This window comes from Kryptolebias marmoratus, linkage group LG21 (genome assembly GCF_001649575.2).
Source record: "Kryptolebias marmoratus isolate JLee-2015 linkage group LG21, ASM164957v2, whole genome shotgun sequence".
In the NCBI taxonomy this organism is placed as follows: domain Eukaryota; kingdom Metazoa; phylum Chordata; class Actinopteri; order Cyprinodontiformes; family Rivulidae; genus Kryptolebias; species Kryptolebias marmoratus.
This window is the reverse complement of record NC_051450.1, coordinates 7,353,520-7,370,093: the sequence shown is the minus strand read 5'-3', so window position 1 is coordinate 7,370,093 and position 16,574 is coordinate 7,353,520. Positions and strand designations below refer to the sequence as shown.

At 39.9% G+C, this 16,574-nt stretch overlaps 1 protein-coding gene across 4 annotated transcripts in view; it reads left to right on the top strand.

Annotated features, from left to right (window-relative positions):
* arhgef4 (Rho guanine nucleotide exchange factor (GEF) 4) overlaps positions 1-16,574 on the top strand; it is an 89,217-nt gene that overhangs the window by 3,134 nt on the left and 69,509 nt on the right. For all 4 annotated transcript variants that reach the window (XM_017414090.3, XM_017414089.3, XM_017414093.3 and 1 more), the window contains exon 2: positions 2,276-2,305. In XM_017414090.3, the coding sequence (XP_017269579.1) occupies positions 2,276-2,305 (30 nt within the window). The remainder of the gene's footprint in view (positions 1-2,275; positions 2,306-16,574) is intronic.

Sequence of the window (16,574 nt, the reverse complement as noted above, 5' to 3'; positions counted from 1 at the left end):
TGCTTTGATTTTTACTGAACTAAGGAACCCCCCCTCCTCACCCCCCACCACGATCAAGTTGATCACCGCGAGGGTGCGGGCGCTAACAGTCACGCAATCGCACCGCACTTCATTCAAAATGGGCAATGTTACTGCTCTTGCGAAGCTTGTTCGCCTGTATCAGCATTTCTATGATCCCTCTATAAGAGATCACAGAGATAATCAAATGGCTCAAACTCATGGAAGGAAATTACTGCTGCAGCCGATAAAAAGGAGTGTTTATAGACCAGAGAGGAGCTACGGAGCTAGCTAAAACACCTGAACCAGCATTCATAGTGTGTCTGCTACACAGCGGCATAGAGTTATTAACTCATCAGCTAACTTAACAATACATATACATTTACCTCTTTTTGTTTTTTTCTCTTTTTACAAGGGGGTGTTGTCGACCAACATTGAAAAACTGTTGGTTGTCCGCTTTTTGGTGCTCTTTTCATTTTTTAAAGCTACAGCCCCACTGTCCAGCGGCTGCTTCCACAAACAAACAGTGAACGCAGCGGCTTGGTAGAGAAGGCGGGTTGGGTGATACCAAGTTTTTACAGGAAGGGGGGGCTTACATTACCAGATTATTAAACATGCTACTATTTTACCCACAATTGATTATGAATAAAGAAAATTACCGTCATGTAAGATGTTTTTTGTACATGGAAATGATGTGATTTTTATTGGGGTGGTTATAGTGATTAGGTCAGATTATTGGGGGGGTCGTAACCCCCCTATCCCCCCCGCAAATTACGCGGGTGTTCACAACACATAACATAAATGTAGTCAGTTTTCATCCTGCTGAGAGCAGCGGAACTAAAGAAGAGCTCAGTAAACCCAAGCCAACCCTAACTATAGGATTTATCAAAAATCCTACTCTGAGACCTGGGTTCAAAAGGTTTCAGTGTCAGATAATCCGACCGCTGTTGTCGTGGAAACCAACAGAAATGTTACAGTTCCCCTGAGAAACAGGTTCGTGTAAAGGGCCTCACAGTCTCTCCAGATTTTATAGGGAAATTTAGTTCCAAAGTTAACAAATTATATTGTTCTTAAAATGGACCTACTATGCAAAATTCACTTTTTGCATGTTTTTGTACTTCCATTTGGGTATCTACTGCTTCTAGAAACAGTCCAAGTGCAAAAAAAAAAAAAACACCCAGCTGTTTTTTGGTAATAAGTAAATGTTTTCTGTTGTCTGCAAAACGACCTGTTTCAAAAACCTTGGGGTTATTGCATCACAATCCTGTTACCTAGCAACCCCAAGCCGAGCCCAGCCCCTCACCTAGCAACCCAAGTGGAGCTCCACCCACTTCATTACAAGACCGTCACCGTCACATTCTGCTGGTTTTACTGCTGAACAATGTCTGCTGGAAAAGGAAAATGTTTTGTTGTCGGCTGAGATATAGAACATGTGTCTATTGCCGCTGTCCCGACCCGCTACCAGTTGGGTTTTGGACCGCTGACTGCTGTCTGGCTCGACAAATGTTGGTTCAGAACCACTAAGTGCCCCGTCCCAAAATCAGAATACTCAGAGTTTGAATTAATAAGGATATAAATGTGCACCAGATCCGCAGCGTTTAATCCTTCAGAGAGTTTTTATGTTTTAAGATGGGACACTGAGTTGGGGGGGGGGCGTGGCCAACAACAGCTTATTTGCATAAAGGTGGTGCAGCCCTAAAACAGCTCATTCTGAAATGAGCTCAAAACAGGAAGAACTGATCAATATCTGAGAATGATTTTGTGTATTATTGGTTTCTGCAAACAATTAGTAGTTAGGTTCTACGGGAGAATCTGTAAATGAGTGAGGCTGTGAACTCTGACCAACTGTATGCAGTCAGCTACAGAAAAGTGGACATCCTGGATTAGCTAATATATGTATGTTTGATCATATTTGGACTACATTTGATCCTGGAAGTGCTTACAGTCAGGGTTTGGTTGAAGCCAAGCCTGAAAAGCTGAAGGCTGTGATACGGAGCATGTGTCTGAATCGCAGTGAGTGAGTGAGTGAGTGAGTGAGTGAGTGAGTGAGTGAGTGAGTGATGCGGTATGGACGTGATGACATGTTCAGGCAGGAGGATGAATGGATCCAGAGATAACACCAGGCCTGATGTTACGATGCTGGGCTGGCAGTTATCACAGGAAAACTGAACCATTTACTGCTGTGTCACAAGTTTGTTTATACTCGACATAGTCTGAATGAGAACACTGGTTTTATTAATGTCTAATGTTTAATTTTTTTATTTGTTTTTACCTGCAGAAACTCAGGTCCCGGTTGGCTCTTCAGCAGGTAAAGAATTTCCTTTTCTTTCCGTCTATCTGTCAGTTTTACAGTGTTTCTGATCGACTCCTCGCCACCATTTTCTGATTATACTGGTGTCTGTTCCCAACAGTCAGCAGGCGAGGGGTGGGGTACGCCCTGGACAGGTCACCCAACTGTCACAGGGCCACAAACACACACACACACACACACACACACACACACACACACACACACACACACACACACACACACCTAGAAGCAATTTACAGTCTCCAAGAAAAGAAGGTGCACTTTCTGCCAAAATGCAGTGTGAATGCTGAGTGATGAATGACTTTGTATTAAAAAAGCAGAAACTGAGTTGTTCAAAGTTAAAGCAAGCAGAACAGAAGCTATAGTAGCAAACCTGTAGCTAAATGCTAAAATTAGCCAAACAACAGCTATAGGTAAAATGAGTACAACTGTAGCTAAAAGGCAAAATTAACAAAACAGTTACTAAAAGTTTAAATGATCAAAACTGTAGCAAAAAGCTAACATTATTATAAGTGAAGGTAACAGCTAAAATGATCAAATCTGTACCTAAAAGCTAAAAAAATCAGAAGTGTAGCTGACAGATAAAAATGATCAAAACTGTAGCTAAAAGCTAAAATGATCAAAACTGTAGCTAAAAGCTAAAACTAGCAAAGCAAAAGCCAAAATTAGCTAAACTATTACCAGAAGTCGCAAAACAGATGCTGATTTGAAATCAGCAATAAAGCTGCTAAAATTAACAAAACTGTAGCTAAGAAATAAGTAGAGCAGAACAGTGGCGAAAAGCTAAAACCTAGCGAAACAGAAGCTAAAAGTAGCAATGCTGTAGCTTAAAGCTAAGAGTAGCAAAAGAGGACAAAAATAGAGTAAGTATACTGAAGCAGATCTGAAAGACAACCCTGGTTTTCAAAGAAGTGACGTTAAATTAACCGAGCAAAAAACATTTTTCATACATGAAGGGGTAAAACAGCACACCATAGGTGGAAGAAGTCAGGTTTAAAGAAGTGAAGTTTGAAGAAATAAGGTTTGAAGAAATAACTGTAGACAGGAGAACAATTGTGTGAATGCTGACTCAGCACATAACCTGCATGGTTTTATTGTGGTCCAAGTGTCATTTGAACTTTCAAGCCTGGAGACACACACAAACCTTGCATTAAAGGGATCCTTCTGGCCAATTTGAACAGTTATCTGTTGCAGATACGATTGTTATTATTTGAACAATCTTCATTGGGAGAAAAAAAGTCCAACAAGAGTGTCGTTTTTAACCCCTCTGCTGCCTTGTGGGTCATTTTTCACAGCGGTTCATGCAACAGGTCAAGAACCTTTAGGCTTATAAAGTGACATTGCCGTCAGTTTGGCGATGTTTGGTTGTTTCTGGAGAAACTTGTGGTTAATTACGAGCACAGATATCTGCAGCAGCAGCGAGCTGTAACCTCAGACTGAGGTCAGGTCCAACATGAATTATATAAAAACGGTGGAATGGAAGGTTTGTAAAACAATCAGACCGTACCGAGGAGGTGTTTTAAACGTCTGGACAGTCTGGTGCTGCTGCCGCTGTGACCCTAATGTTTCTTCGTTTTCCCCCACAAGAAATTATACAACAGCTAGAAACTAAAAGCACCAAGGCAGCAGCTGCCCTAAACTCCAACAGAACTTTATAAAATCTAAAGTCAGAAAAAATGACAACATTTTGGTGTCTGAACTGTAGAAGGTTATGTTAAAGCCGCTCACTGTGGCTCTTTATGCTCACCATGGTAACCACACAGCTAGATATAACAAGTTAAAAACACAAAAAAATCAACTTCACTTCCTGTTTTAAAGAGAATAGTTTGAGCTAAAATATAACTGAAGCCTATGAAAGCTTAGTGTGAACTCTGCTTTCTGGTAGGATTGGAGAGAAAACTGTGATTCCTGTAGTGGTGAGAGATGCACTGGATGAAAGAAGACACAAATACCTACATTTTGATGTATAATATGTACATGTACCAGAACCAGTTGTTGGAGAAAGACGAGTTTGTTTGCAAAAACTTGAACAAATTGTAGATATTGCAGAGGTTCGTGTGACATCAACTGTCAGTTGCACACTCTGTGGAAAAAAACTCATCTGTGATTGTGTAAAAAACATTAAAAAAAAAAAAATACCAGTTAAGTTATGTAAAGTCCAACTTTTTGTGACCCGTTTAAACTTTAAATGTTCCTACCTAGAAGCCTGTCTGAGCTATAGAACCAAAATTTGCTTCTTTTTTTTTCCCTGTTAGTTTTGTGAGAATTTTGTCTACTTTGTGCAACGCATCGCTGCCAAAACTCACAGGACACCGCTCCCGATTGAGCCGCATGTTTGGGTGTAAAATTTGCCCGCTTCAGTTCAAAGCTGCGCCGTTAACAAACATGTCTGACAGGAGAAAAGCTGCATTTCGTTGCAGGATTATCATCGGCTTGTAATGCAGCAACACGCAGCCCAGATAGAATTCTGGAGAGCATTACACAGTTTTACAAACAGCTTAAAGCTGTTTGACACCCACCCCCCAGTCCTTGTTCCTGCTGAGCCTCATTATTTCTTGTGTGGTTCAAGCTGGAGTAGAACAAAAGGCTTGAATTATAAGAATTAAAAGTTTAGTTGCGCTTTAGCACAGGTGCTGCCTTTTTGTTCTGAGTTAATGTTTGATCTACTGTGAGGCGGAATGAAAAAGACTTCAACTTTTTGGAGTTAGACAACATCGCCGAAAGAGCACGTTCCCTCTGTGTGTGTGTGTTACAATCCTTAAAATGAATGAAAGCGACAGGTAACACAACAACCGCAGAAGTGCTGCAAACAGTGCAAACCACACAGCAAATATCGGAGTAGAGTCCAGAGCCGCTGCAAGGTGACTCTTTATATAGAGAACTCCAGCAAGATGACTGGCCCATTGAAGTCATCATTCAGTCAAGGCTGGAGCACACAGGTTGGTCTCACCTAACAATCAGCACCTGAAGGAAAAGCAAACAAAGGGGAATAGAGATAATCACACATAACAGTGTGTGTCTGTTACCAAAACATCACATAAACCATTGAATGAAAAGAAGTTATTTGCTGTACATCTACAACTGATTGACATTTAGAGTCAACCTGATTCAAGATGACCGCCATAGTCAACTGATTCCAGAAAACAAACAAACAAACAAAAAAAAGGGCTATAATTCAATTAATTTTACAGATATATTGCTTACTGTGTTCCTTGGTTTACACAGGGAATGGATTCATTTTTGTTCTGTTCCATTGCTGTAATTACTTCTTGTTGCTAGAGGGCGCTTCAGAGGAGACCGTGTTGGTATAAATACAGAGTAAGAAGGATGCAAACACTTATTCTGTAATGGTGTCTGGCATAATGGCACATGGTTCATAAGTTTAATCATCGTCTCCTATTTCATTACAACCGCTACAACAAAATTGGTGACGAGAATGAGCACTTCAGTACCAAGTCCACTGCTTTTCCTGCATCACACTGGTGAGCCTTCTATACCATTTGCAACGTGGCGGAAAATATTAGACATTTACATACTTGTCATAAATGCTCAGGGAGACGGATGGCCAAATCAAAATCCACTGACAGAACCCAAAGTTATACCAGTCACATATGACCTACCTGTCACTGGCTGCCTACAAACTAATCAAGAGCAGCAAATCAAAATTACAAAGTTCCAGCATCATTCTATGCAGGGAAGTCTGGATCACCACTTCTGGGCTTGGACCTGATTAAAGCATTCCAGGTTAACATCACTGATGGAGAAGTGACTTTCATTAAAGAGGATGATGCAATAGAACCTCCAACTGACACAAAACCATGCATGGTGAAAAATGTTATTTCTGTTTCAGCCCATCATCTTGGATGTCTTAAAGGCTTCATCCACAAGGTTCAAGTAAACAACACATTGCAACCCGTATGCCAAAAAACTGAAACATAATTTTGAAATGCTTTGTTGCTTTCTCACATCCTGTCTCTAGCTGAGAGGAAGCACTCTATTATAGAAAAAGAAGCTCTTTCTTGTGTGTGGGCAGTTGAAAGAAGCCCTCACCCCTCTGCTAAGCACTAAAGGGATAAATAGAGCTGGCATAAGAATTGTTCACTGGTTAGATAGATTGAAGCATTTCCAGTGCAACATGCAGTACCAACCAGGAAGTCAGAACATTGTGGCAGACCGCCTCTCATGTGTTTCCCTGAATACCACAATAAAGCTGCAGATTCTGAACAGGGCTTGTTCACAGAAATAGCACAATCAGAACTAAAGTATACCACCATCAAGCAAAAGGATGTGTGGAACACTTTGACAAGGAACTAAAAGACACAATTCAGGCTTCACAAGCTAGACAATGACCATGGAAGCCTGGAGTTACTGAGAAGCTTCACAGCCACCAGGCTTCACCTCATGCCACAACTGGTGAAGCCCCTTTCCAACTTCTCAGAGGAAGACCAATGAGGACAGAACTGGACATCCTGCCTCTATTTAAATACAATGGACAGTATGACCATGTTAGAGATAAAGCAGCCCTACAACAAGCCAAAAGTGCACTCCATACAAACAAAAAGAAAAGAGTGTTGAGAAAACCAAGTTTTTAGTATTCACTCCTTTCAGAGGAATCTCACCTGACCACTTAGTTTCTCTTACTGGATCCTTTGATGTTGCAGAAAAGACGGACACGCAAAACAAGTCCAGACCAGAGGTTTAAGTAGCAATCATACATTTATTTAAACATTCAGCTGAATGGAGAAAACAACTCACCAATAAGAAGGAACAGCAACCTGTTCCCAGTTGTGTCTGAGGTGATTCCCCTTTCACCTCCTTTTTATACTGTGAACCGAGCCCAAGACCAAGGTTTTCTGCACACAAACAGCTGCAGCAGCTTGTTTTTCCGTCTCAAGGACGGCTACCTAATCTCACTCGCCCCTGTCATGATGTCCTGGAGTCTCCTTCACCCCACAGAAACAACTGTTCTTTGTGATTATTTTATCATAAGCTAAGCGTAACCTCATTTTAGCAATCAAAATATCAAAGTTTGATTATACTTCACAAGAGCCAAACTCACCAAAGTCACTGTAGAAGTGCAACCCTTTTCATGTGGAAAAGGAAAGATCCAGTACAGCAATCCTTAGTCAGTGGAACAGCAAACTGGTCTGAGTTCATTCATTCTCATAACTTCACTTTGCTCATAGGGCTCAAATGAAACACCAAGCACTGACACAGCCCTCAGTTCAAAATGGCCGCCAAAACAAACAATTCTGTAAAGGGAAAGACATGCACCAGCTTGGACAAAAGAATATGCCATTAAAAATAAATCGGTTGAAAAAAATGGTTGTGGGAAAACGTGAACAAAGTTCTTGTGATTTTGAGCTTCTTTCAGTCACTTTGATAGTATTTTGTGCTTCATGAAGAAGACTTTTTTTTGCAATTAATAGCAGGTCTGTCAACTGAATGGTTAAAAAGAAATTGCAGACACGTTATACAGCAAGGATACAGTTTTAGCCATTCACACAATAAGCCGTCATTTTTAAAAGAAATGGCTGCACAATAGGTGGCCGCATTGCTCTCTGGTGGCTTTGACACAAAATATATGCTCCAATCATTATGCATTAAATGTTTTAATTGTCATCAGTTTTAGAGAAACACTGATATATACTTCTATACAAATATAGTCACATTTATGTACACGCACATTAAAGACAATTCCCACCCATCAATAATGCTATAATTCAATTCAGAGAAATCTTGCTCTGATCACTTGTGTATAAGAAATCAGAGTTAGACGTATGGCCTTCATTTTTTCTGAGTAACCAACAGTAACAGGAGTACGCCATCATGCATTCACTACTTCATTTGCATAACAAGTGCTGCAGAGGCCCAGCCAGCTCAGTGAACCTTGGAGAGTGTCAATCCTTGTGAAAAGCATTGCTCTACTTTCCTCCAGACACTTTTTTTTGTTGCCCATAAGAGGCCACTTAAACCAGCATTTCGGTTAGAGGGACATGCAAATCAGCTGTGAAACTGTGTATAGATGGAGCTCAAAATGTACCACTAGGCTCTTTCATTTTAGACTTTCGGCAAGTTGTTGGGTCTGTGTTTGACTTCAGCGACTTAGTTTTACGTTGAATTCAGTAAAGTGTAAATATTTGCGCCTAATGATTCCAGCAGCATTCCAGTGTTATGTTTTTAAGCTTTCGGTGTAGTATTTTGTAGTAAACAAACTAGTAAAAAGGAGTAATGTGTTTCTAACAGAACCTTTAATCTCTGTAGCGACAGACGTAGACGCATGAGGGTCCCACAAGGCACTTTCACACATGAACGGTCAGAGCTTAAAGACGGACTGGTCTTTGCTGCCATTTTGCTGAACTGCTTTGTGAAAGTACCTTCGGACGGTGCTTTATTACTCTCAGAGACCTTCAGTGTTGTTCCTAAGGGTCTGCTTTAGGCCCCCCTCCCAGTTTGGGTGGTCACACACACTGGAGTGGATGGATGTTATCACGCTCAGCAATAAAATAAAAGCATTGTTGGGTTTATTGATTCTGTTTCTTTTTTTTTTACCTTCTACACTCCCCTCTCACAGGTCTGAGTTGGTTCAGTCCAACTCAGCTACACCAGTAGCTGCTGAGTCGTTTTCTTAAAGAGTTTAAATCCCCTTACGCTGACCTGATATTGACAAATACCCAGTGCAGGTGATTATTATTTAGGTTGAGCAAAGGTCTAGGCTAAAATAGGACTACATATGCCTAAAAGTGAATGTTTTGTAAACCTCTATTTCTGGTTTCAGATTTAAATAAATCATGGCATTTTGCTATGGTTTGTTGTCTTGTCATGTCCCTTAGAGACAGGGGGAGAAGCTTGGTCATCCGGGAGGGACTCAGAGTAGAGCCGCTGCTCCTCCTCGTCGAGAGGAGCCAGTTGAGGTGGCTCAGGCATCTAGTTAGGATGCCCCCTGGACGCCAGGTATTCCGGGCATGTCCCACCGGGAGGAGGCCCCGGGGAAGACCCAGGACACGCTGGAGGGACTGTTTCTTGGCTGGCCTGGGAACACCTTGGGATTCCCCCGGAAGAGCTGACCCAAGTGGCTGGGGAGAGGGAAGTCTGGGTCTCCCTGGTTAAGCTGCTACCCCCGCGACCCGACCCCGGATAAGCGGAAAAAAATGGATGGATGGATGGATGGATGGATGTTGTCATGTAATTAAATACCAATGGATGACACAACACTTCATTGGGTTAAATCAATGGTAAAATTAAAGGGGGAGGGGTGTGTGTATGTAACAGCAAAGTTAAGCGTTGGATCCACTTTAGAGATATCTGAAATCACAAGATCAGAATCTATTGTACTTAAATGGGAGGAATAACATGTAAAACTATGAATATGGGTAATGTGGACTATAGAAATTTAACCCCATACAGTTGGTTTCATGTCCTTTTACTATCCACCCCTCATGATTTAAACCATTTGCTAAAACCATTTCTTTACCAAGAACCTCATTTAGTAGTGTCAGAGCCCTGCTTGTTTAGCTTTGTTCTAGAAAAGAGCAAATACATTTTGACAGGAGGGAACCCAAGGCTGAGCCAGACTTACGGAGGGAGATGAGGGGTCATCTGCCTTGTTTTGTCAGGGGAAACCAAAGTTATGCTGCTTTTTTTGTGCTACATGTTGGTATGAGGCAGCAGTGAATGGAAGTCTTTGTTGAACCGAGAGCCGGGTTTGACTACAGGCAGTTAGCAAAGAGAGTGGGCTCTGGCTAATTCATGAATGTTGACCTTTTTACTGATTCATTTTTACTGACATCAGTTCTGCCTGGATGTCACCACACCAACTTTATTAATTGACATTAATTAAATGTCAGTTAACCAACTGTCAATTTTTGATGGCCCATTTTTGCTTTTATGTATGTGTAACTCTTATGTGAGTAAAATCTTTATTTTAACAACAAAAGTTGATAAAGAATAAATAAAAACCTAGCATTCTTTGAAGGAATTCATATGCATATACTCTGAATGCTGACAGATTTTGTGAGATCTTGTACGGTCACATGAGATTGTGCATAGCCCTGCATACAAGGTTTGACCAAGTCAGCTACGACATCATCATATCTCAGCATAAAATGATCCAAGGCTACGTTCATACTGCATTGCAAAATTGGCCCAAATCTCATATTTTTGGTCTATATGTGAACCATATCTGAATTTTTTATGGCAGTGTAAATATCAGAAATCCATTTATCCAACTCAAACCCCTGTCATGTTTATATGTGATACCAAATTAGATACCTGATGTTTTTCAAAGCGACCTCATTCTGAATGGTCATGTCACATTTCATCCCACTTTTTGCATTGTTGAAATAGAGGTGTGTGGATCAATCCAAATATTGATATTTTAATACCAACATTGGTATTTAACTAGGGTGATGGGATCGATACTTCAGTTTGTTTCTATTTTCAGTGTGTTGCTCCTGTTTCAAAAGTGCAAAAGGAAATAAAAACAAGCATGGCAGATAATAATTTTGTAGGCTCCAGTCATACAACCTCAGAATTGATACACACATGTTAACATGTGTAGCATTCAAATTTACTTCTGTAATACAGCGTGTGGCATTTGACCTGGTCGTTGGATTAAACAGGAAATAGGTTTGTTACTGGGGGAAGAATAATGATGACGCACAGAAACTTTGCATTTAGTTAAAAACAAAAAATTAACCACAAAGAGAATGGCTAAACTGAGTTATTTCATCATGTTTTGAAAACGATGAGTGAGATGTCCGTCACACATTTAATACGTTACGTTTCCACGTCAGCACAGCTCAGTTGTGCTCCACGCCTATTTTGGTTCCGCGACGATCATTTCATTTCTGAAAGCTCACACCTGTGCAGGACGTGGCTCCGTCTAGGGTTTCTGAGCGGCCAGAAGCAGCATGAAGATGGACTGGTTGTCCATTTTATCAGAAATATTTTGTGACTGGAGTCTGATGGCGGTCACGTTTAAATTGCGTTAACAACAATTTGTGTATCATTCGATTTTTTTTCCATTTTTAGTTGACAATCAAAAATAAAAAAGGTAAGTGAATATTTTGTTTATCGTATTGGAGTCTGATAACAAAAAATGAAAAGGACTCATTTTTCATACTTTGAATTTTAGGCTTAGATTAAAAATTTTAAATGGAAAAACGGGCCACAGGACTATTTTCATTGGTCGGGTAAACACAATCTGGAAATTACTTTCTAACTGTCATTAACCATAGGTTTAATATATATATATATATTTGTATGATAGTATATTACTATATTATAATATATAGTGTATATATTCATGGTCATGATCATGGGTGCCTGATTTCGTAACAAAATGGGGTAACAAAATTGGAATGTAATAGCCTCTACATAAGGACAAGCAATAGTCTTAACTATCAGCACATGCTTAGTTGGTAAAGGGTTTTGCAATGTATTCTCTGTCATGGTGTGGGGAATTGGAGGCGAACCCAGAGCGCAGACTCATTGTAAAAACTAAAAGAAAACTAATTTATTTACAATAAACACAAAACAAAGGCTGACGTGGCAGCAAACTAAACATAACAAAATGCAGGAATGAGACACAAGCAAACCTGAGACAAGACGGGAGGACAACTGGACAGAGCATGAAACGAGAAAGTGACAATGAACCAGCAGTGAGTGGAGGAAATGACCAGGTTTTAAACACAGGAGGTAATTAGGAAATGTGGGCACAGGTGAGATGATTATGAAACCAGGAGCAGGTGGAGATAGGCATGACAAGTAAACAAGTGACAGACGGAGAGGTGAATATTGACAGACACAGAAAAAGACCACATGAAAACAGCACAAGAGACAACAAACCCAAACCCAAAAAGAGACCAGAAGCAAAACACTAAATACAAAAAAAAACATACAAAACCGAATCCTAACATTCTAATTGGTTCAAATCAAGTCAAGGGTTTTTATGTCCATTTGAGCTTAAACTAATCATGGTGAAATGCCCTGATTTACTTAAATATGATGTTGACATTATTACACTTACTTTTAGGTCATATTTAGTCTATCCCAAAAGTAGTTGTCTACAGTGAGCGCTGGGTTGATGACAATAAGGTCAGCATTAATGTTTCATTAACTTGTATGTCTTGTACTCCTAAATAGTAATCTTAATATTCTTATTTGAATATGTCTGAATCATAGCAAAAGTTTTAAACCTTAAAAAACAACTTTCTTTCTTTCTTTTTTTTTACATCGCAGCAGCTACCACTGGTGTAGCTGAGGTTGGATCGAACCAACTCAAAGCTGAGGGGGGGTGGGGGGTGAAGAACATAGCGATTCTTTTCAATATTGTTCTTTTTAGAAAGTAAAATATGAGTCGATAAACCACTGCCTGCTTTTCAAAAACACAGGTTTGCACCCCAACATTATAAATTGGGGGTGCAGCTGCTCTACCTGCTCCATAAAGCAGGCGCCTGTGGTCACAAACTATCTTCGTCCGTCCATTAGTACATGGATGATCCATCAGCCATTTAAAGTTATGTGTTGGTCAGAGCTGCCAATGTGTTACTACATTACCCTCGCTTTCACACACAGAACAAATTTCGGGTCATGTCAACCTGACCAATTAAATAGTCTAATCAAATTCAATAATGTGGTCCATTTTTCCATTTAGTATTTTTGATATGAGCCTGAACAGGCCTGTTATATTTTAGTGTCAGATTCAAAAACAAATAAAAAAATCATAATCACTTCTCGTCTGCCATTATGAAACCAACCTGCAGAACATATTCAGTTGCAAAATACTCAGATCTTCTTTGTGATCAACCTTATTTTTGTGGAGGTTTCATTTATTGTAAACAGTTCATTAGTTTTGGAAAACTGATTTTCTTCACGCCCAGCGAGCAGTAAAGCCTGTAGGCTGCACGGGAATGTGTGGGTGGGGCAGCAGGAAAACACTTAGAAGCATGTGGGACATGTAGAAACAAACCCAGAAGCTGGAAAAATGTTTTTCCTCCAGCAGTATACATGTTGTAGGTAAGAATATTGTGTGTGTTGCCATCTGAGTTCTGTGTAAGAACTCATCATCATCACATCAGCATTGATGTGAAAAAACCAAGTTTTTATGCTTATGCTAAGAATGCTAAAACGGAGTATGCAGATGAATATGGAGCTCTGTGCAAAAAGAAACAGGCATGTAAGAGATTTCCAGTGTCACGGTGACATGCATGGGGTGAGAGACATTGTCCAGGAGGGATGTCAGTTGGGCTACAGTCCTCCTGCACTGGATCCTGGCAGCATCAGATGGGCTGAACTGGTTCCCCTCAGCTGCTGCTCCTGCAGACCGCACCACGGAATGTGGCTGATGCCACAACAGTGTCAAAGAAGGTAGATGATGTAGGTATATAATGACTTCAGTGGACCTGTTCAAACCCAACGAAAATGAAATTTTTTTTCAATATACAAATACAAAAAGAAATTTGATGTTGATCATTTATTTATAGTGTTGAAAATACTGCAAAACAAGCTTATTTTTTATTACAAATGCTTCATGTGGATGTTCATCATTAAATATATAATTGTTCACATTTCCAGGGTACAATGCCTACTTTTAGCAGCTAATCAAAATCAGATTTGTAGCTAATTATAACATTTATTTTTAGCAGAACTGATGGAGACAAGTACCAGCTCCCCTGTGACCCTATAGCAGGAGTGTCAAACTCCAGGCCTCAAAGCTCCACTGTCCTGGAAGTTTGAGGTTTTTCTGCTCCAACACACCTGATTCAAATAGTTTAATTACCTCCTCACCAAATCATCAGGTTCTCCAGAAGCATGTCCACAAGTCATCATTTAAACCACGTGTTTTAAACCAAGAAAATAACTAAAATACGCAGGAGAGCAGCCCCGGAGGAACGGAGTTTGACACACGTGCCCTATAGGGAAAAGTGGGTAAGAAGATGGATGGATGGATGGATGGATGGATGGATGGATGGATGGATGGATGGAGTTTAGCCTGTTGGTCTGGTCCTCCTTCCGAGTCCCAGTGCTGTATGGGATAACTAGCTGCCCACCCTTCTGTTAAGGCATGATAACTCATGGAGAGCTCTGAGTAGCAGAGGTTGCGATCATTCATTGCCATGGCAGCAGAGTGTCAGGGACCAGAGTGGAGTGTGGGGGCAGCAATGGCAGCATATTCATGATGTGAAACCTAAATGCACCAGCGGGGCTTGATCATTGAGCTTATGAAGCAAGACTGGCTGTGTTGGCCTCAACCATCAGGCTATGACCCGATCAGGGACAGTCATACCAGTGTGAGGACCGAAGCGTGGTTGTTTGGCATAGTATCATTGCAGGAATGTGCTTCTGACATACAGTACGGTGAAGGTGCCCAAGAGCATATTGGGATTGTGGAAACATATCAAGAAGAACCTATTTGGGGAGTATTGATAGTGTAGGAGTTCCTTAAGTGGCTTTATGTTGACGGACGTTTTCCAAATTTGTTGCATTTTAGACTTTAGACTTTAGACTCCGAACTGTCACATTTGCACTAATGTCACTGATTAAAATAAATGTAACTGGCTAAGTGGTTTTAAAGGATTCAACTAATATTCAAAATCTGGCCCCTCTAGTTTGTAAAGAATGTCTGTTTTGTTTTTGATTTTTAATAAATCCATTCATTTGTGTTTGAAATATGTTTCCAACCATGTGTACTTTCGAGCAGTGGTTTGTGGGGTTTCCTTTTCTCATGAATAATTAAGTATCTGCTGAACACGTAGACAGCTGGCGGCTGTAACTGTAAACCTCCATTATAGTAAATCCATCTGCTTCCTGTTGGGGACTACTTTCCGAAACCCATTGCCATTCAGAGACAGGGGGGGCTTTAGCCGCCCATGGTGGTGCGGGGTGGTGGGGCGTCATCTTTCAACTGGACGATCTGGGGGGTTTGATACCCGGCATCTGCAGGGATGCTGAAGTGTTGTTGGACAACAGACATCATAACGAGATACAAATTTTTTCACGTATTTCCCTGAAAAGTGAAATACAGTTGCCATGCTTTTTAAAAAATGTTGAAATATTCATACAGAAAAATATGAAATTTACTTTTAACTGATATGTTTTATTTACTAGTCAGAACATTTTTCCAGGAAATGTTTTTATAAAAGACTTTCATTTCTTACATTTTCCTTTTTATTCACTTTTTTGTTTGCTGGTTTCTAATAAAAATACCTTACCACAGCTTAAAAAAATCACAAAAACATAATATGGACATCTTAAAGAGTTCACATGGAGAGGAGGGAGGGACTCTCAGTGAACAGTATATTCAGATTTTACCTCACCACCTCTACGTTTTCTTAAAGTTTCTTTGACTCTTTTTCCTTTCAGCTAAAATGGATTAACATAAGGTTCAGACTTTATTTATTTAAGCTTCAACATAAATTCACTTTTTCATAAATTCTGGGCTTCACTGTGGCTTTCAGGAAATATTCCTTGGATCAATGTCTACAAATGATTACGTTTTGGAGTCAGTCTGATTCAAGATGGCTGTCACGGCTAGTTGACATTAACACATAAATTGTTATAACTCAGTCAGTTTTACTATCTTGAGCTAAATTTGGCATGGTAGTAGCTGAGCATCCTGTTTAACCAAAACACTGAACAAAAATATATTATATAAATATAATTTCTCTTCATATTCTTCCAGTAGTTTTTCCAAAAAAAGAAAAACCTGCCCATTTTGGGTCGTTTATTTTAGCTGTACAGTCCACAAAATTAACAGAAATGGAATCCAGTTACGCCAATCTGTTTTAATGTAGGGGTTAGTGCTGGGCGATATGGAAAAAATCCTATATCACTATATGGATAATTTTATATCACGATAACGGTATATATCACGATATACCCCAATTACGTACGTTGTCAGTTATTCTCTGAAAAATATGAAAAAATAATCTCATTTCTTACTTTTTTCAAGCTTTATTTCGAAGTGACATTTAATTGAACTTTCACAAATGAGATCTGCTGTATTTTAGTGCAGCTATATATATGTACCTGTTAGGACGTAACAGTATCAAATGACAACAGACTCTATTATCTTCGGCCGGCTATAGTTTCACTTTTCGCAACTTTCCCAGCTCTTTTACAACTTGTTTGACCTTGCACTTTTTGGATTGTTAAATATTCTTTTTCGTGGTTCTTCTTTAAGTGATAGAAGAGGTTTGTTGTGTTGGCGTCAGATGAGAAAACAGTCTAATAGCAGAGTTAGCATTAGCATTAGCAGAGTTAG